The sequence below is a fragment of the Lemur catta genome, chromosome 11 (genome assembly GCF_020740605.2).
Source record: "Lemur catta isolate mLemCat1 chromosome 11, mLemCat1.pri, whole genome shotgun sequence".
Classification (NCBI taxonomy): domain Eukaryota; kingdom Metazoa; phylum Chordata; class Mammalia; order Primates; family Lemuridae; genus Lemur; species Lemur catta.
This window is the reverse complement of record NC_059138.1, coordinates 97,712,185-97,736,022: the sequence shown is the minus strand read 5'-3', so window position 1 is coordinate 97,736,022 and position 23,838 is coordinate 97,712,185. Positions and strand designations below refer to the sequence as shown.

Here is a 23,838-nt window from a genome sequence, read left to right as displayed (position 1 = left end):
TTTTGGTACATATCTTTCAGTATTATTTTCTCTCTCCTATAATTTATAACAAAAACATGCAGTTCTATATATTGGCTTTTTTCTTAGTAAAATATTCATATAGTATGTTTTTCTATACTCTGATAGTGAATGCCTACTAATATGTCTTTCAGATGTCTTATAGTTTTGTTACCAAAACCTGTATTTTGAAAATTTTGGTTATTTCTAGTTTTTTTTTAAAATAATACTTGTTGACAGTTATTTATATTATTTCCTTGGCATAAGTGTAATCATGCTAAAGTTACGCACATTTTAAAGATTTTTGGTATGTCTTGAAAAATTGGCCTCCTGTGACATTACATTTATTTACCCAATAGCATTATGTGATATGTCTTTTCCCTCATGTCCTCATCATCAGCGGATACTAGGGGATTTTTTTATTACCAATTTGATAAAAACCATACCATTATAATTTACATTTATTTGGTTACTAATGAATATTATCTCTTAAAATAGGTTTATTGGTCTTTTGTGTTTCCTCTTCGAAAAATTCTCACATCTTTTATTTTTTTTCCTGTTGGAATTTCTTCTCTCTTTCTTATTGAATTGTGTAGCAGTATCTTCTTATTGTTGAAGATATTAACTTTATTATATTTGGATATTTTATTCTGTTTTTTGCCTTCTAATTTTGGTTATTGATTAATTTTTATCCTCTGGAGATGAGGATTTTTACCTCCTTGAATCAGGGACCTTGAGGAAGTCTGCTCCCCAACCTTTGTGTTGTTAAAAACTAAAGCAGATAAAGCAGCAGAAATCGTATGCAGAGTCAGTTATGGGAGTTTCCAGGATTTTTCAGGGATTTGTGGCAAGGGTTGATTTGTGTCCCACAGTCTGCGTGGCCCCAGCATCTTCAAGGTGTTGGTGGCCAATGCCGCAGCTCTGATCTTGTCCACAGGCAGTATAGGATGCTGGTGTGGTTCCTTCCATCAGGCAGTTGAGGATCTCTTATTTCTGCTTTCTTGACAGTTTCTCTGCTTTCTTCCCTTTAACAAATGATGCTTGTGAGCTGCCTTGTACTTTTATCTCAAAAATATCAAAGTTCCTTAGAGATAAGGTGTTCCTGAAGAACAGAATGTCCATAAACCCAGGGATTAAGTAGTTATCGCTTAGGGAGTTGATTGAAACTCCTGCACAGGAATGGAAGGCATGATCATTCCTATGTATTAACTGAAATCCAGAGGCCTTGGCTGTCATTCATTCCCCGCATGAGTTCTTGTTCTGGCTTAACAGGCTTCTCTCTGCCCTCTGCCTCTGTCCCTGGTCCTGAGCGTCAGACCTGCCAGCACGGCGGGGCTCCCCGTGTCGGCGTCTGCCATGTGAAGTGCCCACCGTGGTCGGGCTGGACCTGGAGGCAGCGGCATCTTGCTGCCTGTGTGTCAGGTTCAGCTTGTGATGGGTGTGCAAGCAGCTCCGTGTGCAGCAGGGGCCTCTCCCCTTTGGCAAACATAGGTCCCTGCCCTGTCCTGCCTGGTGTGCTCCACCATTTTGCAGCAAATCTGGCACTTTCTGGCCCAGGACAGACTGGCTAAAAGTATTGCTGTGATAAGTAAAATAAGGATCTTCCCTTTGCAGGGGTTGCTGGGAGTAGTTCTGGCTCATTTGCCAGTTTGTCTGCTGTTTATCTAAGGATCCGACCTCATCCCTCATGCTTTTAACAAAATGAGGAAAAGGGGAATGTAGATAAAATCCACATTGTTTTTAATCTCTTAGACCCTGCTCTCCACTCCCAGGAGGACACAGAGTCACAAGCTTTAGTTCTCAAAAAGTCAACCGTGTCTTACTTTGGCACAGCTATTCTTTTAAATTAGGATACGAAAAGGATGTGCCGTTTCATTACACAGTGACGTGCCGGGACCCTTTGTCCAGTACACACAGGTGTGGAGTGAGTTATGTCAGCACGAGGATTACTGTTGGGGATTAGCAAAGGTTTGTTCTTCAGGCTTATCTAGATCCTGGCTAAAGAGGGATGACTATATTTAGGATGGCTTAACCACATCTGTAGATATCCTAGTCCTGGGATAATAGGCTCCTGGAATCTTCCCTGAGTAGAGACATGCTACACGCCTTTCCAGTTTACATCGTAGGTTCCCTGGCTGAGCTGCTGCTCACAGCAGGCAGTTCCTCATGGCCCCACACTCTCTGCTTTGTTAATAGTTTATACATTTTATGTTGCTAACCTTTATGATCTGTGAGCTAAAATAGAGTCCTACCCCTACTCCTTGCTGACTAAAGAGACCACCTCTCGGCCAAGGGGACCCCAGAGAAACCTTAAAACTGACTTCCTGGCTGTGACAGGGTGTGAGGTTGGACACGCCTCGTTGCACCCCTCCCTTGATCAGGGCTGGCAAGTTCTTCTGTACAGACTAAACAGAAACCAGTCTCATGATCTGCTCCTCCCAGTGTGCTTTCCACACCACAGCTAGCCAGCATTCTTCCTGGTGAGAGACCGCCAACTGCGGAGTGGCTTTAACCAGTCCACAGAGCTCACGCAGACAGGGATTCCCTGTCACCTTTGGCACCAGAGGGCCACTGTTTCCCGAACACGGACCCCATAAAGGGGCATGAAGTTTGACTGTGGATGTGTGTGTTTCTCCTTTCATACATACTCATGGCTTCCCCTGTAGCTTTTTAAATATGTATATCTGCCCCCCTCGGCCTGCCCCCACCCCTGGCTAATCTTTCTATTTTTTGTAGAGACGGGGTCTCACTCTTGCATGTTTTCTGTGGGTAGCTTGGTGAAAAATGGTAAAAAGTTATTAGCAAATAACTGTGAGCAAGAGTAACCAACAGGTAGGTACCAGTAGAGTTACTGAACATCCCAGCAAAAATGCCAGAAGGAAAATTTTAGGAGATCAGAGAAATGGGATAGAAATGGAGCCCTTCACCTGGGAGGGCCCCAGGAAGGTGCCAAGAGGAGAGAGTGTGTTCTCCGTGTGAGTTTCTTGTGAGTACTTACTTCCCAGGTGTCCACTCTGCTTGGTTGCTTCTGGCCAGAAAGTCGTATGTGTGTTCATGCATTGACAGTCTTCAGTAAATATTTTCAGTCTAAGCAGTGTGTTTTTTTAATCCTTTGGACTTTATATTTTTTTGAATAGGAAGAACACTAAGTTCAAAAGTCAACTATATAAAAGATATACTCAGAGAAAGAGATACCACCCGTCTGTTCCACCCCACCCCACCATTAGTTTTTACTTGTCAGAGTCAAATAAAATATAGAGATGAATCTCTAAATTTAAACTGTTTTATGTGGGAAGTAAGAATTGCAATTCAGGGCATACCCACAGACCGGTTTGGTCTTCAGTATGTGTGAAGAACAGAGAAAAGTTTGTTAAGTTTTATAATAAGGAGAAATATTATATATTATGGTTTCAAAAGTAAGTTCATTGGCACTCGTAAAGTTTTGGGAGCCTGTAAGCTGTGATTGGTGAGTGTCAGTGGTGGCTGAAACTAGTGTTAGAGCAGATCTCAGCAGCTGTTTGGTAGAACTGGCTTCAGGTTCCAGCAGGCAGTCCCAGCGGCCAGGCCTGCAGGAATTCCATTCTGGGGCAAGCTTTCTCCCCTGGCCTCGCCACTCTGTTTAGTTGGGTATGACCAGAATGACCCAATTCTTATGATCAACTTTCACATACTATACCCTTCCTATGGTTCTTTTATTTTAAATTTTTTATTGATACATAATCATTCTACATATTTATGGGCTACGTGTGATATTTTGATACATGCAACCTGATTCTTTTTGTAAAAAGCAAGCCAAATGTGCAATTTTCCTTTTCCATAAAGGATAGCATACTCTTCATACCCTTTTGCATATTGCTTTTTCACTTCCATGGTATCTTGGAAATCATCTCGTGGGTTCTCAGAGACCGTCTTCATTCTTGTTGGCTGCAAAATACTCCATTGTGTGGGACATCATTGTTTATTAACCAGCCTTCTCTGGGCATTTATGCCATTTCCAGGATTTTGCTATTAGAAATAATGCCATAATAAATAACCTTGGTCATGCAGTGTTTTGTATTTGTGGAGGAAATCAGTTATTAAAGAGAACTGCATTGGTAGTTTTCCAGATATTCCTAAATTTCCTCCCAGCAATCATGCATGAGAGTGCTGGGGATTTCGTGTCACAATGCATTGCTTTTCTATAACCTTGTGTAGCTTTAAAACACCCGCATACACAGATTAACACCCCCTGCACAGGTGGCTGCATGTGGGAGAGGTCGAGGCAGGGAAAGCATGCCTGTGCCGGGGTCCTCCATGCCTCCCTGTGGCTCTCTGCCCCCTGTCATCTCAGGGCAGCAAAGTGGGGTCTCCGGGGTAACGCTGGTCAGTCTAGGAGAAACAGTGCTGAGGGCTGTTGATACTGTCACCACAGAGGAGCTTTGAGACCCTGAACAAGACGCCCACCAGGGGCCCGTTTTTTAATCTGTAAAATGGTATTCCATGTTCACACATCCTAGAGATAATATGAATTCAACTGTGTGACACTATTTTGTTTGGGGAAAAAAAATCCTTTCTAAAATGCAATACATTAGGGCAAGTTTTGTTGTTACCTTAAGAGTTAGCAGATGTGGTGCTGGAGCATCACACAAGTGGCTGCTTTGATTAGGAAGCCTTTAAATTAAGGGAAACCCCACCAGAAGCCATGAGGAGGCAGGAGCTTCTGGTACTTCCTGCACTGTCCTGTGCACCTGGCCCTGGCTCTCAGGCCTGCGGGTATCTCTGTCGGGCTGCCGTGGGAGCCGACGGGCCCCGGGAGTAGAGGGTTTCAGGCTTGGGCTCTGCCTTCCCTGAGTTTGGGGCTGCTCACAAGGCGGCTGTTTCTTGATTGTGTGGAACTTGAGCTTCAGGTCCCGGGAAGTTTGCCCCTCTCTGGCGGTGATGGACAATAAAGAAGACCTGCTTAAGTGCCATGTGGAACACAAACTGGTTTCTCAGTTTATCACAGAAGACTCTAGGGAAATGAGTTGTAATTTGGGGCAGAGACCTGAAATTGCCATTCCATACCAAAATAAACTGATTTCTTCAGCTGTCTGAACTTCATTTCTGAAACTGGACAGCAGCTAACCTAGTCTAAATTAAACTCATTTTCCATTAATAAAACTGGGTCACTTCAGGCTGCCTGAGTGTGCTTCTGAGTATGTTAAAGTACATTCCAAAAAATCCAGCGTTTCATGCTGTTTTCATAACCCATCTGTTTGAGCCAGTGTAACGCTGGCACTCACCTCTCCCTTGGCACGCTGCTGTGGATTCGGGTCTGTTTCTGACTCCTTGCAGTCGTCAGGCAGGCTGTGGCGGGGGGCATCTCTGTGCACTGCTGGGGCTGGGGGCAGGCAGTGGGGTAGCTGACCTCACGGGCGGGGCTCGGGCAGGACGGTCAGCCCTTGCCTTGCCCAAAGATGGCTTTGCTTTCATTGTGCCTTTGCCGGTGTTCCTGCTGCTGGCAGCTTTGCACTATAGTGTTTTGAAGGTTTTATTTACATACAGGGCCAATAAACTAGATCTTGGAGGTAGGAAGTTGTGAATTTTTTAAAAAATGATGGCATGAATGGGATAAATTTTGGAAAGCCTTGTTCAGATGGGCTTTTCTGCTCAGAGACCTCCCTGAGTGGCTGGTGCCGCTGGCTTGGTCTCATGGCTGTAGGTGGGTGGGAGCACGAGGCTGGCCCCCGGGCCCTGCCCCAAGGCCTGTGGATCTCCCGCCTGCCCCTCCCTGTGGGGCCGGGTCCCACCCCTGGAACCTGGGGATCGCACTTCCTTAGACAGCCAGGGAGGCTCCCATCATCTCTCCTTGTTCCTCCTCCTCCGTCTTTCTGCCTGAGAGAGGGAGGGCAGGAAGTGACTCCTGACTCAGTGTCTGCCAGCTGTAGGTCTGAATGTGGCTTCTGGAATATTCTGAAATATAAAGATGTAGAAATGTTAAAACTGTGGGAGTAAAAATTGGGGAAAATGGAAATCTTTGTAGTGAAACTTTAGGATTCTTTAGTAATCTGAAATATCATGCCAAGTAAATTCTAAAAAATAGATTATCTCTAATTTACCTTTTTTTTTTTTTTTTTTGAGACAGAGTCTCACTTTGTTGCCCAGGCTAGAGTGCCATGGTGTCAGCCTAGCTCACAGCAACCTCAAACTCCTGGGCTTAAGCGACCCTCCTGCCTCAGCCTCCCGGGTAACTGGGACTACAGGCATGTGCCACTATGCCTGACTAATTTTTTCTCTATATATTTTTAGTTGTCCAGATAATTTATTTCTATTTTTAGTAGAGACGGGGTCTCACTCAGGCTGGTCTCGAACTCCTGACCTCGAGCGATCCTCCTGCCTCGGCCTCCCAGAGTGCTAGGATTACAGGCATGAGCCACCGCGCCCGGCCTAATTTACCTTTTTAATGAAATGCTCACACACCATGTGCTTAGAGATATTGAAAGACTAGAAGAATAATGGGAAAATAGGTGTTTTCCTGTGTTTTCTTCCCTTGTAAGAAATTTTAAAGAAATAAAAAGTCATGGGGAAGCGGCTCTCCCTCTAGCTGTCTGCCCCGGTCTCCCAGCTCTCCCTGGGTTTGAGCTGAGGCCTCTCCTCCCTCCCCATTGCCCGTGTGAGGTCTTCTCAACAACGTACAGGCCACTCGCCACTGACAGCACTTCTCTTGTTCTATTTCCAGTGCACAGAAGCCAAAAAACATTGCTGGTATTTTGAAGGACTGTATCCAACATACTACATGTAAGTAGTTGCACGTTTCTGTTGGTTTGGTTCTGGGCATTATCTCTTCGATGGTCTTCACTGGTCTAGGTGCAGAGCGTGGGCTGGCGGAGCCCAGGCAGGGCCCTCCCTGCCCCACGGGGGCACGAGCAGCCGCCTCGCTGGCAGCTTCCCACCTGCCCAGGCCAGTTCTCTGAGGACAGCTTGGAACTCTGCGTGTCTTGTTCTGTGATGCAGACGGGCTCATATGTGATTGGTAAAAAGGGGCAAGATGTCTGTGGAAGGCACAAGTGTCGTTGGTTTGTATAAATTTTCCTAGGCAAAGGGAGCAAGGAGAATAGGAGTAGACTTAGGACCTCGAGCAGGACAAGACAAAGTCCTCGGTTGAGCTGCTGTGTGTGTGTGTGTGTGTGAGAAATCACAGTGACTGCCTGCCCCCGAGGGCCCCCCAGAGAGGTGCCGGCACAGCCCTGCGAGGCTCGCCCTCCTGTGGCCACCTCGCCTCCGGCCACTCTGCTCTGACTAAAGCACTGCTGTGTCTTCTCCCCTCTGTGTGCTGTTAACGTTTACTGTGGGGACCGCCAGCTCTGCGGAGCCACTGGCTAGGTGGCCAGGTTAACTCTCTGGGTTATCAGTCACTGTTTTTGATTGTGTTTGAAGTCCCGTGGGTTTTGAGTAGAATGCTCCAACCATATTTTCCCAAAATCTCTATTATTTTTCAGTACTGAGTTTTATAAAACCTGAGACTTTTCCAGGAATGCACATGTGTCGTATTACAGTAGAAATACTGTATATTCTAGCACATAGGCTGATGGACAGGAGGTGTATGATAGTAGCAGACAAAGTTAGTTTTAATTGGCCAGGGTATGCATTCTTTTCACCCATCCTTCTGCAGGAACCCAGTGCAGGCGGTGGAAGTTTGCCTGCCCGTGCATGGGGACCATTGCAGGGAAGTGGGAGTGTCCCTGTTGTGGTTCTGTACCGGCCAGCAGGGGTCCCGATGCCCCGCGCGCAGCTGTCCTGGCAGAAAGCCTGTGCGGCTGCAGAAAGGCAGAAACCACTTGGGAAAGGAGGCGGTGACATAAGGACTTTGACTGTAATTACAGAGTTTGTCAGGTTGAAGCAAAATGGTTATGGGATAAGAGGGAGGTAAAATAATTTTGCTCTTCTCAGCGTAATGAATTTTCATCAGTAAGCTTTATTTCCTTGATTCAGCTGCTTACACAAATGTGGAGAGACCACCTCCTCTTGCGTGTTCTTTGTGGAAAACATCTTTCTCCAGTTGTTCAGTAGATCAGCCCTGTCAGAGGTTGGGAGGCAGAGGTCATTGCTGTTCTTGTATTTGCTTGTTCATTTGTTCCTTCACGCATTCCACTTGTCTGCCACATGTTTTGAAAGTGTCTGCATTGAGCTAGAGATGGGGAATGCAGAGACAAGTGGCCCTCGTCACTCAGGCCTGCTGGGTTGGTTTCCTCACACCTGCCTTCTCGAGGTCCCCAGGGGCACTATCCTAAAAAATGAAAGTCAGGTCACTCTGTTAGAATACTGAAGCTCAACAGGTACCACGTGAGACAGGTGACATTTATCAAGTACTCAGTATAGGCCAGGCATTATCCTGTGCCTCTCACATGAATTAACGTCTTGTAATCTCACACTCCCTGGAACACCCCAGCCACATCCACTGGCCTTCCTGCTTCTGCCTCTGCTCTCTCTGTTTCTCTCCTGTTCCCAGTCCCTCACCCAAATCCAGGTCTATTAACGCTCATCTGAATCACTGCAGAAACTTCCCATCTCTTCTCCCATCCAGTTCTCACTTCTTTCTAAATTTTCATATCACTTTTCTGCTTAAAATCACCAGGAACAAATTCCTGAGCCACCTTTAAACAATAGGTTTTTGAGATACTTGCCCAGCTTTCTCTTCTTTCTTTATCGTGAGTCCCATAAGGTCAATAATTTATAAACATTTGGATTCCCAGTGCCGGGGACGGGGCCTGGCATGCAGTGGCACGCCTGAACGTTGAGTGGTGCTGTTCCTTGCAGTTCCCACCGTCCCGTCTGTGTGGACTTACGCAGGTGACTTTTCCTCACTGCCCAGTTCTCCGCCTGGCACACTCCCCATGCTGGGGGGGAAGCCTCCTACGACTCAGGCCCCGCCGTGAGGATTTGTTCCTCCTTCCCCATGCTGGCTCCGACGCAGCACCCCGGCTAGCATTCACTGACAACACGAGTGTGCTGTGTCACTGACCCATGAGTGTGTCTGGAAGGTCATAACTCATGGGTTTGTTTAACCCCAGTGCCGGGTACAGTGTGTGCACTTGATGTTTGTCTTCACGTTTGCAGTTTATTTTCTCCCAGCTCGCTCTGCCCTGTCTTTGCTTCCCCCATTCGGGCACCTTTCCTCAGGCAGAGTTTTAAGTGTGTAGGTTCCAGAGTCCAAAAGATCAAGGTTCAAATATTTGCTCTATTACTTTATCTTTAATCAAGATGAAATTCACAGAACTGATTTAACCATTTCAAAGTGAACGATGTAGTAGCATAGAGCAGCAGTCCCCAAACTTTTTGGCACAGGGACCAGTTTCATGGAAGACAGTTTTTCTACAGATGGGGGTGGCGGGATGGTTTTGGGATGATTCAAGCACATTACATTCATTGTGCAGTCAAACCTCTCTGCTAATGACAATCTGTGTTTGCAGCCACTCCCCAGCGCTAGTGTCACCGCCTCAGCCCCAGCTCAGACCACCAGGCATTGGATTCCCCTAAGGAGCCGCAAGCCAGACCCCCTGCACTCAGAGTGTGCAGCAGGGCTGCGCTCCTGTGAGCGTCTCATGCTGCTGCGGATCCAACAGGAGGTGGAGCTCAGGCGGTGATGCCAGCGACGGGGAGCGGCTGTAAGTACAGATGAAACGTCACCTGCTCGGCTACACCACAGGTCACCTCCTGCTGTGCAGCCCGGTTCCTGACAGGCCACTGGCCGGTACTGGTCCTCAGCCCAGGTGTTGGGGACTGCAGCACTGCCTCTGTTTAGCACCGAACATTTCCATCCCTCTGCTCTGTTACTCACTGTCTGTTTGCCTTGTCAGCCAGCTGCTTCTGTAGAACATCAACACGGGTTCTGATCACCAGGGTATGTAGCACAGGGCCCACGTCGGCACTGAAGTCCTGCATGAGTGCACACAGACCCAAGGCCAACTTGCATCTCTGCCACATACGCTCGTGAGCCCAGTTCTTCTACAGACTGAATCTTCTGCTTCCCTGAACATGCAGGGACTACAGACGCAGGCAGGTGCTCCCTGACACAGCTGGGAGCCCAGTGTGGTGTCACGGGGGACAGTCGGGCAGCCAGCACACATGGGGTGTCTGGTCTCCAGCCCGTGTGGTTGGGGTCTTTAACGCTCACAAGCGCTTCCTCCTGCTGTCCATCAAGTTGGGGTAATGAAGCATTGTTATCCAAGGAGAATGGGGAGGAATTGCTTAGGTGTATTCTACTTCAGCTGAGCTTGTCTCAAGGATGGCTTTGCTGCAGGCCAGACAGTAGCCCCGGAAAGATCGTAGCCCACGCTAGAAGTGCTTGGCCTGCAGAAGACACAGCTGCCCTGGCAGTTAGCCTCGAGGGGAGTGTTACTGTTGGTCCCTGAAGCCGACTGCGTGGTTTCTGCTGAGCTGGCACAGACTGGTGCAGGGGGAGAAGACTCAGATCCAACCGAAGTTCACTCTGCTGCTCAGGCCTGGCCAGATGTGACATCCAGGCTGGTGGCCAACTGTCTGCACACCGCACCTGACCTGGCCTCTGGACACGGGTTAGTGTGCAAGGTGTGAGTCTAGGGTGGAGACAGCTGCACTTCATTCTTTTAGCCTACAAGTATCTGTTGCGTGTCTGCCATGTGTCAGTTGTGGTATGCCAGGTGTGCAGTACAGGGAAGGTCCTTGTGCCCTGTCTGGCTGCGATGAAATAACGTGAGATTGCCCAGTTATTTCTGAAGCACCTTTGATATTACATTAAACAACCCATAAGTTATAACAGATCTCATTTAAAAAGTAGATTTCCATGTATTCTACCTTTCATTTCTCCTAGGTAAAGGGCTTTATATAAGATTCTCCAAAATAGGTAATTCCTTACAAATACGTTGACTCAAGGCGATGTCCTCATTTATTTTTCCCTGCAGAAAATATATGTCAAATGCCATGTCTGTTTTGTGATTATAACTTACCATGTGGAATGCTTTGGGGAAAGAGCACCTAGTTTTGCAAACTTGTTTCACAGATTTTAGTCTTATATTTGAAAATCTCATTTCATTTAGTCTCACCAAAAATTCCACATGGCACCCCTTCTTCTCATGGCTCTTCTTGTCCCTGAATTTCATTCCAGCATTCTGGTTATTAAGCTAATAGAGGCTAATTTTTTTAATGACATTTAGCTACCTACACATACAAAATTACTCCCACTTGTTCTGATTTCTTATGCTAAATGGTTTCTCTCTCTTTCCACCCCCTCCCTGTTTCAAGGTTTTTCTTTTCATTTCTTTAACTTGTTGTTTATGTTACCACTGTTGTGCTGGGAGACTGCATGTATGTGTGTACAAACAAGATATTCTTCCTGTTTTTCAAGAAAAAGATCTTTTGGGATCCGAACAGAAAAGCAACACATACTTCAAATCTCTCTCCTATTATTTTTTCTTTCCCCTTAGCCTTCACTTCACTACCTTTCATTGGTGTTGCAGGTTTCCTTTTCAAGAGCTCTTAATTAAAATGTGCATTTTTTGTGCTTTGGTTCAGGGCTTACTAGGTATCTCCTCTTAGCAAGAGTGTGGTTTACAAATAGCAAGTGGTCATGTGGCCTCACCAAATGCAGTTCTTTTGCCTGCATGCTCTACTTGAGTCCCCCTACTCCGAACTGCTCACTCAGCCCCTTTGTCTACAGGCTGGAACACAGCGTGAGCTCCTGGGGGCGGGAGATGAGAAGGTAGGTAGGACCGTGCCAGGGAACACAGCCCCGCTGCAGAGACCCCAAGGAGCGCCCTTTCTTCCCAGCCCAGAAAGGGCCGCACAGAGGTGGCATTTGTCAGAGAAGAGGCCAGATGCAATCTCACATTGCAGAGCTCACTCTGACGAGGTGCTGAGTCCTCCCCCACCGGCAGGCGACAGGGAGCTCCTGCTCCGCAGAGACGGCGCCTGGTGCACCTGCGTGTGAGAGGGTCAAGCCTGCGGCTGCTGGCACCCCCAAGAGACTTGGCAGCGCACTCCGCCCGCAGGCCTTAGTGCTCTGTGTGATGTAGACGGGCCGTAGTACCTGCTGGGCTGGGTTGCTGGGAGGTGTAAGTGCTGCCATGCATGTGAGATACAGAGTAAGGACTCAGTAACCATTTGTAATGTCTGTGCCGTCACTGATATTTGCAGTTTCGTGTGGCAGATTTTCACACACTGAGGCTTGGGGAGGGCCCGTGGGTGTGTGTACAGAGGAGCCTGGGTGGGTGCTCCGACTTCACCTGGGGCCCGCTGCCCTGGGGGTTGTGCTCCTGGCGACTCTGGGAGGAGGCTCTTCCCAGCCTGTGTCCAGTCTCTGGAAGAGGTCACCTGGGGCTCCTTCCATGCCTGAGTGGACACTGCCAGGGCCACAATGACCCCTTTGCAGGCAGTGGGGGGCCTCTGAGATCAGGAGCCATGTCCCTCTTGTCATCCTTTCCACTAAGATTTCCAGCCCAACAGGCCCTTCTCCACCCACGGAGGGACTTGGTGTCTGGGAGAGCAGAGTGGAGGAGGCTTGCAGGCAGAAGCAGGTGAAAGGTGGTCCGGTGTGTGCCTGTGTGCCAGCGAGGGGAGAGGGACCCCAGGCGCCTCCTCCAAAACTGACAGGTGGGAAAGTATCACATGGAGGGGGCACCCTGTGCGGACAGCACTGCACGACCCAGCTGTCCCCCAAGAGCTGCCAGGACCCACTGCTTCCCTGAGTCTGCCTCACACTGGTGAGGCCGGGTGGCCCTGCGCTGTTCAGTCCAGCTGAGACAGAGCCGCCCTGTGCCAAGGGAGGGCTGGGGCTTGCACACAAAGCCACCGATGCAGCAGCTGCGCGGGGCACTTTGCTTAGCATGTGACACGGGTGATCTCTGGAGAGCATGTGACGATTGTCCTTCTCTCCTCCATCCCTGTTTCAGCTGAGGGGGGGTGTACAATTTTCTTGTTCTTTATTGAAGTGAAATGCATCTGTGTCCCCCAGATAACCAAGGGTAGGTTAGAAGGGGTTGCGTCTTCCTGACTGGGTGCAGTGCTTTAAAAGTGGGAATAACTTCATGGCTCTCCGAAGAACTGCAGGCAGAAAAGATTTGTCCCAGAAGTGGTTCTTGACTTCCCTGTTCTCTCAGAATGCGGGGACCCTTAGGGCTGTTCCTGCCCAGCTTTCCGGATACAGCCCCTGACACCAGGGATGCAGCGTTCGTGCTGGGCCTCGGGGGCTGCAGAAGCTTTTTCCTGATCAGGTCACACCTCTGGCTGCCACGGGCTGGAGCAGAGCCGCAGGCACTGGGGTTCTGGGTGTTCTGTTTGCCCCGTGTTTAGTTTTTCATTCAGTTCTGAGTCCTGTTGAAGGAAAGAACGTGGGGAAGCTGCTCGGAAGTCAACTCCACTGAGACCCTAGGGGATGCTGCCGAGCTCAGAGGAGAGGACGGACGGATGGTGTAGGTGGACGGCATTTTGGTCATACCTGTATGGGAGGAGATCGGACCCATGAAACAGTATCAGAGAGCACAGCACCAGGCCCGCGCCACCCGGCTGCCTGTTACTCCCAGATCCGCACTCCAGGGAGGGGTGGCCGGGGGAGGTGGGGAGTCAGAGGCGCGGAGGCCGGGCTGCCCCAGGGCTCACACCAGGCAGAGCCCGCTCCTTCCCGCACCCCTCCTCCCTGGCTGCCCATCTCCACCAGACCCCTCTCAGGCCGGCTCCCAGGGCCCCCGTCGGAGTGCGGAGCTGCCTTTAAAGTATTTACATTACCCTGTGCTGTTGTCTCTCCCTGGGTTCATTTCGCTGCCGTGAGTAATTAATGCCGTGCGTGGGGGAAGTGCTGTTCACAGGTGGTCAGACTGAGATCGAGGAGCCGGCGTGGCAGAGCCGGCGCCCACCTGGGCTGCTTCGCCTGCCTGCTGGAGTTGGAGGTGCCAGGGCCAGCTCCGGGGTCCCTAGACACAAGGCTGCCTCTGACCGGCAGGAGACAGTAGCAGTCACTGGGCCTGATGGGGTGTCCCCTCTGTGCAGAGGTCAGCTGGACGGCCCAGCAGCGCTGGGGACGCGCAGGATGCCCAGGGGGCGGGGCCGTGCCTCCCTGCACACACCCCTCCCCAGACCGTCCTTCTGCGGCCCAGCTGCTGAGCACAGCCGGGGAGGGGCCGCAGTCTGGTCAGGGACAGATGCGACAGTGGACTATCTCTTCTCCCTCGGTTCTTCTTGTGGGGTTTATCAATGGAGGTTTCTGGTGTAAGTTGGAGACATTTTCTTCTCCACAACAGGGAGAAATATTTCACTGGTGATCTTCTACTTAAGAGCCTTAGACCCCTATAATGTGCTCTTTCTGTATATATTGTACCATGATTTTTTTTCATTAACTATACATAGAGTGAGCATTCTACTAAATCAGTAGCAATTTCATTCTTTTTGATGGTGACAGAGTGTTCCCTGGGGCTGTTCCGTAATTCATTTACACATTCCCTTATAGTTATTGTCCATTCAAGTGGTGCCAGTTTTAGGCGTTTTTGTTTGTTTTTCACTATTGAAGTTTCATAGTTCCTTATCTATATTCTAAAATTTAAAGCTGTGCTCATAAACAAGTTTTTGTTGATTTTCTTGGTAGCAAGAACAGATTTGAACAGATATGAGGCCACTTATAGTCTTTTTAAAATTCTGTTTGGTGTGATGTTTTGTGTGTTTCCGCGCAGATCGTGCTGATGGTGCTGTGAAATTCATGGTAGGACGTGTCTCCTCTCTGCTGACCCCACACGGTTCTGAGTCCCAGGAGTTTGGAAAGGATTGCGGTCTGCCCCGGTACTCAGCAGACGTCTTCCTACACACTGTGTCTTTGTGCACTAGAACTTATTTTGTGATGGCATGAATTTGCAGAAATAGAATTGCTGAATCAAACGTTATGCTTATTTTACATTTTAATAAATATTGCCAGGCTACCCTCTTTGGAGGTCTCATGGCACAGTTGGCCGTCACTGGTGACAGCGCCTGTTTCAAGCCATCCTTGCCAGCCGTGGGCTGACACTTTAATCCGAGTCCTTTGTGCTCTTTGAGTTCATGTTAGTTACCGCACTGTTCCCACCTGCGGTGAATCTCCCTTCTGCTGCAACATCCTTCCTCCTTTTTAAGGCGAAACAGTGACAGGGTACCAGAAACCACGGTAGGCACCTGGACTGCCCGCAGGGGAATGAGACAGAATTGCTCCTCAGCTCATGTCTGGTGTGGAAGATGGATTCCTTCAGCAGTTAACAGTATCGTATGTGGTGACAGGCGTGTAATCGGGGATCCCGCCAAGGGAGGAGCGGGACGCATGGGGGCGGGCCAGGGTGGTATAGGGAGAGACCTCCCAGGGCTGATCTTTGGAGAGGCAGGAGCAGGGTCCGCGTGTGGGAAGAGTGCAGGTGAAGCATGGAGGTGCACCGGGGAACCACGAGGCTGAAGGTAGGGCGCCTGGCGGGTGGCAGGGACGAGATGGAAGAAGGACGGAGAAGCTTAGTGAGAACGGTATCGAGTGGCTGTCGGAGGAGCTGAGACTCCTGCACAAAGCCAGGCGATGCCTGCTGGCCTTCCAGGAGGGCGTCTGGCCACCGGGTGGTGTGGGAGGGAGGTGGAGACAGGAGGGGAGGAGGTCGTGGCTTCCTAACAGTGAGACCGGAGAGTCTGGTCTCCCGTGGAACTGGGGCTGCGGGTGTCAGGAGTGTCTCACAGAAGAACTGCTGTGGGGATGAAGGGAGTCGGGTCACTCCGGCTTCCAGTTAGGAAGATGATGAGAGAGAGACTGTAGAGAGAGCAGGTCCAGGGAAAGACTGAGAGAGTGAGAGGAGAATGTCAGTTGTGCACACTGGGAGTTTGGAACATCCAGGCGGTAGAGCCAGGGAATTCGCTTTTGCAGCTCAGGAGTCCAGAGAGAAAATGTTCTGAGCATGTAAGTAATAGCTAACCAACAGCTGTGGTCTGAATGTTTGTGTCCTCCAGAATTCATATGTTGGAACCTAATGCCCAAAGTGCTAGTATTAAGAGGTGAGGTTTTTGGTGATGTGATTGATGGGTTAGTCCCCTTATAAAAAAAAGCTGAAGGGAGCGCCCCTGCCCTCTCCTGCCAGGTGAGGATGCAGCAGCGGGGTGCCGTGCGTGCGGCAGTGGTCTCGCCAGACACAGAGTCCGCTGGTGCCTTCATCTTGGGCTTCCCAGCCTCCAGAACTATGAGCAGTGAATTTCTGCCGTTTATAAATTACCCAGTCTGTGGTGTTTGTTATAACAGCCTACAGGGGCTGAGACACCAACTCAAGTAAAAATAGAGCTGAGAGAGAAAGCTCGGCGTCAGCCTGGAAGTAAGTGTGCTCCCAGACGGTTGGCTCTGGAGTCGGTCTCACTCCCAGTCTCCTTGCCAGACCCACGCCACTGCGTCTGTATTTGCCATGCCTGTGTGATTCCAATGGTAGGAAATTTATTATTAGATTACGATCCTAGGTGGACTTCTGTTTTTCATTTTCCATATTCCCTCCATATTCTGGCTAGGATTTATTTTTTTAATCTTACAGTTAATCAATCAGAAACCAGAAGAATTGTTTTCCAGGACAGAGTTGAGTAGAACTGAATTTAAGTGATCAGCAATTTACTAAAAGGACAAAAGAGGGAAAACCTCTGTCCTAGAAACGTAAGGGCGGAACCTCTAAACTCTGGAGGTAGCCAGGTTCACAGCTGTTTGGCAGCCCCACTCCATCTGGCTTCATCTCCTTACCTGCACTCCAGGCACCTCTGGGCTCTGGGCAGCAGCTGCTCCAAAGTTAGAATGGCAAGGAAATGAGACTTTTTTTTTTTTTTTTTGACACTGTGTTGCCCAGGCTAGAGTGCCGTGGCATCAGCCTAGCTCTCAGCAACCTTAAACTCCTGGGCTCAAGCCATCCTCCTGCCTCAGCCTCCCGAGTAGCTGGGACTACAAGCACTCGCCACCATGCCCGGCTAACTTTTTCTGTATATGTTTTTAGTTGTCCAGTTAATTTCTTTTGATTTTTTAGTAGAGACAGGGGTCTCGCTCTTGCTCACTCTGGTCTCGAACTCCTGACCTCGAGCGATCCTCCCGCCTCAGCCTCCCAGAGTGCTAGGATTACAGGCCTGAGCCACCATGCCCAGCCCAGAAATGAGACTTTCTACTCTATTTGCTCTGTTACTTTTAGGGATTATAAGAAGCATTTATAGTGCTTTCTCCCATAGTAGAAATAAAAGTATAATTTCCCCAGGTAAATCACATATGCCAGGCAGAATGGAAGCAGTTTGAGTTTACACAATTTAGAGGTGTTTTCTGGTAATAAACATGTCTCTGAAAGATGCTGTTCTCCCGCCCGCAGAGCCTTGGGCGGGGCCTTGCCAGAGCCACTGTGGTCCCCTCCTTAGAGCCCAGACATGTTCGACTTTGCCGCGGGATGTGTCTGCCAAATCAGAGTTAAAGGATCATCAAAATGTGACCATCTGTTTCAGCAGACAGGCATGTCCCTGCCTGCCAGGGAAGCCACCCCAGACCATGAAGGACGATTCTGATGTCCAAATTGTCAACTGAGGTTGACAGAAAAGAAAGAGCCATCAGCTCATCGTCAGGTCTGTGAAGTTTTTGACTTGATGACAAGACAGATAAAAGGCCTAATACCTTATGTTTGGAGAGAGAAAAGTTATTTAAAAAAAAAAAAAACTTTTTTCACAGGTATACAATATTAAAACTAATCAGAATGTGTCTGTTCCTTTGATTGTGGTGATAGTATCATGAGTGTTTGCATATGTCCAAGCTCTTCAAATTTTATACATTAAATATGTGTAGCTCTTTATATTACATATCAATTATACCACAATAAAGTTGTTAAAAAAAATCAGAAAAGCCAAAACAGCATTCCCAACCCACCCCCGCCTCACTCCACACTCATACTCGCTGAGTCCCCAGAAAGCAGAGACGGGCAAGAGGGCTCCGGCTTCAGGACATTGTTCCTCAGTCCTGGCCGTGTTGAGAATCACCGGCCCGTGACCTCCCGCCAGCAGGCACAGGTATTTTTAAAGCTGGGCAGCAGCATTCACGCAGCCAGTGTGAGAATCACTGCTTTCCAGCCTGCTCATCACAGGGTGCCCACGTGGAGCTGCTGGAGGTGGGGTTTCCACCTGGCCACCCTCCCCGTGTGAGTCTCGTCCACACACGAAGCGCCCTGTGGGGCAAGACTGACTGCCGCTGCATTCAGACGGAGAGGGCCTCCCACAGCAGGTCGCAGTCCGAATAGCAAAGGCATGTAACCTCCCAGGCTATGCCATGATAAGGCTGGAAATAACTATGTTAAATGATGTAATAAATAAATAGTTAGAGCCAGGTACGGTGACACACACCTGTAGTCCCAGCCACTTGGGAGGCTGAGGTGGGAGGATCTCTTGAGCCCAGAAGCTCGAGGCTGCAGTGAGCTATGAATGTGCCACTGCACTCCAGCCTGGGCGAGACTCGTCTCTTAAAAAACAAGAACAAAACAAGCTTCTTGTAGGAAGGCAGAATCCGTGGTGAGCAGTAGATTTGTGCACGGTAGGCTCTATGTTGGGAGAAAGATGAGTGAAGCATTGGTGTGTGTCAGAAAGGGCATAGTGCTGGAGAGAGTTAGTGGGAACATGTCCAGATGGTCACAGGTGACTTGTTCAGGAGGGAAGAGGCAGGTACACCCAGGGCACCAGGACGCCCAGGAGACAAATGGCCCACCAGGCTGAGATCTCTGGACATGTGAGAGATGGAAGGTGGGCTCCATTTGAAACTGATTTGGGTTTGCCCCTTGAACGTTCTGTTGGCTGACTTGCTTTCTGCATTGGGACCATGAGACTCGGTATCCGACTTGATGGTGTGCTTGGCTTCCATGGCCGTGTTTGATGACGTCTCAGCTCATAACATGGAGAACTCCGGTCTAAGTAAACAAGGCAGTTAGGTGGATGTGTAACTGTGGTAATAGCTGTCCCTGTGAAACTATGGTTACTGGAATCTCAACATGGAAGGGGGTAACAGGAACTCTCATTCCTACTCAAAGTCATGGAAGCTAAACAACCTTCTCCTGAATAACAATTTTGTAAAGGAAGAAATTAAGTCAGAAATCAAAACATTCTTTGAATTAAATGACAAAGGTGACACAACTTATCAAAATCTATGGGATGCAGCTAAAGCAGTCCTGAGAGGAAAATTCATTTCCATAAATGCCTATTTCAAAAAGACAGACAACTTACAAATAGACAACTTAATGAATAGACTCAAAGAGCTGGAGAAAGAAGAACAGACTGACCCAAACCCAGCAGAAGGCGAGAAATTATTAAGATCAAATCAGAATTAAATGAAAAAGACAACAAAAATACTATAAGGGAAATTAATAAAACAAAAAGTTGGTTCTTTGAAAAGATAAGTAAAATAGACACACCACTGGCTAGACTAACCAAGAGCAGAAAAGAAAAATCTTTAATAACTTCCATCAGGAACATGAAAAGAGAAATCACAACCGAAGCCACAGAGATACATGACATTATCCATGAATATTACAAAAATCTTTATGCACACAAATTGGAAAATGAGGAGGAAATGGACAAATTTTTAGAAACACACAGCCTTCCCAAGCTCAATCAGGAAGAAATAGAATTCCTGAATAGACCAATATCAAGAACTGAAATTGAAACAGCAATAAAAAACCTTCCCAAAAAGAAAAGCCCTGGTCCAGATGGGTTCACCCCTGAATTTTACCATACATACAAAGATGAACTGGTGCCCATCCTACATAAACTATTCTTCAATATTGAGAAGGATGGAATTCTCCCCAACACATTCTACCAAGCCAATATAACATTGATACCAAAACCAGGAAAGGATGCAACAAAAAAAGAAAACTACAGACCAATTTCTCTCATGAACGTAGATGCAAAAATTCTCAATAAAATCCTAGCAAATCGTATCCAAGTGCTGATTAAAAAAATAATTCATCACGACCAAGTAGGCTTCATCCCAGAGATGCAGGGGTGGTTCAACATACGAAAATCTATAAATGTAATTAACCACATAAATAGAAGCAAAAATAAAGACCATATGATCCTCAATAGATGCAGAAAAAGCATTTGACAAAATTCAACACCCTTTTATGATAAAAACACTTAACAACATAGGCATAAATGGAACCTACCTAAAAGTAATACAAGCCATATATGACAAACCCACAGCCAACATCATACTGAATGGGGAAAAATTGAAAGCATTCCCACTTAGAACTGGAACCAGACAAGGCTGCCCACTGTCCCCATTACTTTTCAACATAGTATTGGAAGTCCTTGCGAGAGCTATCAGACAAGAGAGCAGAATCAAAGGTGTCCAAATAGGGACAGAAGAGATCAAACTCTCACTCTTTGCTGATGACATGATGTTGTATCTGGAAAACCCCAAGGACTCAACCAAGAGACTCCTGGAATTAATTAACGAATTCAGTAATGTCTCAGGTTACAAAGTCAATACACACGATTCAGAGGCATTCATATATGCCAATACCATTCAATAGGAGAACCAAATTAAGGACTCAATACCTTTCAAAATAGCAACAAAGAAAATAAAATATCTAGGAATATATTTAACTAAAGAGGTAAAGGACCTCTATAAAGAGAACTATGAAACGCTAAGGAAGGAAATTGCAGAACACGTAAATAAGTGGAAATCCATACCATGCTCATGGATTGGAAGAATTAACATCGTTAAAATGTCTATACTACCCAAAGTAATCTATAGATTCAATGCAATTCCTATTAAAATACCAACATCATTTTTCACAGATTTAGAAAAAATAATTATACACTTTGTATGGAATCAGAGAAGACCCCATATAGCAAAAGCAATCTTAAGCAATAAAAACAAAATGGGAGGTATTGATTTGCCAGACTTCAAACTATACTACAAAACTGTGGTTCTTAAAACTGCTTTGTATTGGCACAAGGGCAGGGACACAGACCAGTGGAACAGAACAGAAAACCCAAATATAAAACCATCCTCATATAACCATCTAATCTTTGACAAAATAGACAAAAACATACTCTGGGGACAAGAGTCCCTATTCAATAAATGGTGCTGGGAAAACTGGATAGCCACATGTAGAAGACTGAAACAGGACCCACAGATTTCACCTCTCACAAAAATCAAATCACGGTGGATAACAGATTTAAACCTTAAATGGGAAACGATTAGAATTCTAGAAGAAAATGTAGGAAAGACTCTCACAGACATTGGTCTAGGCAAAGAATTTATGAAGAAAACCCCTAAGGCAATCGCAGCAATAACAAAAATAAACGAATGGGACCTGATTAAATTAAAAAGCTTCTTCACAGCCAAAGAAACAGTCATGAAAATAAACAGACAGCCTACAGAATGGGAAAAAATTTTCACATACTACACATCAGATAAAAGACTGATAACAAGAATCTATTTAGAACTCAGGAAAATCAGCAAGAAAAAATCAAACAATCCTATCAAAAAATGGGCAAAGGACATGAATAGAAATTTTTCAAAAGAAGACATAAGAATGGCCAAAAAACGTATCAAAAAATGCTCAACATCCCTAATCATCAGGGAAATGCAAGTCAAAACCACAATGAGATACCACTTAACTCCGGTGAGAATGGCCTTTATCAAAAAATCCCAAAACAACACATGTTGGCGTGGATGCGGAGAGACGGGAACACTCATACACTGCTGGTGGGAATGCAAACTAGTGCAACCCCTGTGGAAAGCAATATGGAGATACCTTAAACAGATTCAAGTAGACCTACCATTTGATCCAGCAATCCCACTATTGGGCATATACCCAGAAGAACAAAAGTCATTCTTTAACAAAGACACCTGTACCCGAATGTTTATAGCAGCACAATTCACAATCGCAAAGATGTGAAAACAACCCAAGTGCCCATCAATCCACGAATGGATTAGTAAACTGTGGTATATGTATACCATTGAGTACTACTCAGCTATAAGAAATAACAATGATACGACATCTCTTTGGTTCTCCTGGAGAGAGCTGGAACCCATTATATTAAGTGAAGTATCCAAAGAATGGAAAAACAAGCATCACATGTACTCACCAGAAAACTGGTTTCCCTGATCATCACCTAAGTGTACATCAGGGAAGGATACCAATTGAATATCAGACTGAGATGGGGGGTGGGGGGAGGGGATAGGTGTATGCCTACATGACGAGTGCGTTGCACACCCTGTGGGGAATGGTCATGCTTGAAGGCGCAGACCCAGGGAGGTGGGGGGGGGAGGGGATGGAGGTATGACTACATGATGAGTGCCAGGCGCACTTGGGACTCTGACTTGGGGGGATGGGCGGGACATGGACAATGTATATGACCTGAACTTATGTACCCCCATGATGAGCTGAAATAAAAAAAAATAAAAATAAAACATAAACAGAAATGGAAGCGTTGATGGTAGATTTGCATTTTAAACAAATTCTATATCGTAACAAATAAAAAATGTATTTAATCAAAAAAAAACATGGAAGGGGGGTCTCTAATGGAATTCACCATTGGTTCCATCATCAACATTTCATCGATTTGAATGGAAGGTGTGCCAAGGTGAGCGTATTCACGTGTCCTAGGGAGAAGAGGTCTTGATCCATCTCTCTTTCCTTCCTTTCTCTTTTTAAATTAAGATGTAATTCACATGCCATAAAATTCGCTCACCATTCTTTGTACGCAGGCGGTGAGGCCGATCTGCTTCTGAGTAGAGGACGTCAGCTGTGGGTTGCACCATGTGAGGGGTGCTCCTCTCCCTCTCCCCACACCCGGCCTCCCTTCAGGACACCCCCAGCCCCTCTCTCATACTCCAGACCAGGGCTCACATCGTTGTGTGACCTTCTCTCTGCTCTTGCAGTTTTCTGACTCAGCAGCCTGCTGGACCTTGGGCAGACCTCAGGGTTTGGATCCTGGCCTTGGGGCAGGGAAGATTCTGCCCGGTCCTGGGCCCCAGTCTCACGTCGCCCTGCCGTGCTGTGGGGCTACGGGGAGCGGCCACGCCGAGTCACATGCACGGCGTCAGTGCAGAGAGGAGCAGGGTCAGCCGTCCTGGGCCCCAGCAGAGCCTGATTCAGGCTCTTCAGTGACAGAAAGGCTGAGGGAATAGTGGGTGTTTTGAGTGACAGGATGAGAACCCCAACACTCTCAATAGGAAAGCATAGTGGGCCAGGTTTCATAAGTTTAAATTTTCTTGTGGATGTTTAGGTCCTCAAGACCTACAGACAGGATGGGAACTTACTGAGAAAAGCTTGGAAGTTTTGTTGGGATTTAGCTGTGTTGTGACTGCTGGAAGGTTAATATTGTCTGAGGCTGCAGTTGAGTGTGGAAATGCGGGTAAAGTGGAATTCTTCCTGATGGCAGACACCAAGGTTGTACCCAAACTGGGCATAGTTTCCTGGAGGAGAGAGGGCTTGGGAAAACACGAGTCCCTTCAGACATTAAAGAACTGGCTTTACCAGTAGAGAATCAGACTGGTGGGGCCAGTCTTGGATTCTGTCCATTGTCACAGAAGGTGTGAGGCCGGGGCCCCCTGCAGCAGGGCGTGCGGCGTCCCTGGGCCCTTGGAAAGGAAGGCCAGACACTGAGTGGTTGGGACTGGATTACTTGATAGAGGAAGGCACAGAGCTCTCCAGAGTCCTGCAGGGAGATTTACCAAGGGCGTCAGGTGCACTAAAGTTGAGTCATCCTGTTCTGTCCCCAGAGTTTCACTTCCCGTGCGGAGTTTTCTACTGTACGCTTGTGGAATTCTGTGTTTAGCTTTTCCAGAGATCACAGCTCTCATAGGTGGGTGTGTGGAGGCCTCTGGTACTGTATTTCCAGATTGTAACTCAGGAAGCC

General features: G+C 47.5%; 1 protein-coding gene and 1 long non-coding RNA gene across 2 annotated transcripts in view; one reads left to right on the top strand and one right to left on the bottom strand.

Moving 5' to 3' along the window:
• Nucleotides 1-23,838, top strand: part of VOPP1 (VOPP1 WW domain binding protein) — a 95,980-nt gene that overhangs the window by 38,072 nt on the left and 34,070 nt on the right. Inside the window, exon 2 of the mRNA XM_045565383.1 lies at nt 6,695-6,753. Within this exon, the coding sequence (XP_045421339.1) occupies nt 6,695-6,753 (59 nt within the window). The remainder of the gene's footprint in view (nt 1-6,694; nt 6,754-23,838) is intronic.
• Nucleotides 7,911-8,959, bottom strand: LOC123647697. Its single transcript, XR_006738313.1, has 2 exons — nt 8,802-8,959; nt 7,911-8,242 (listed from the first exon to the last, which is right to left on the bottom strand). It is a non-coding gene; the product is annotated as an uncharacterized LOC123647697 (long non-coding RNA).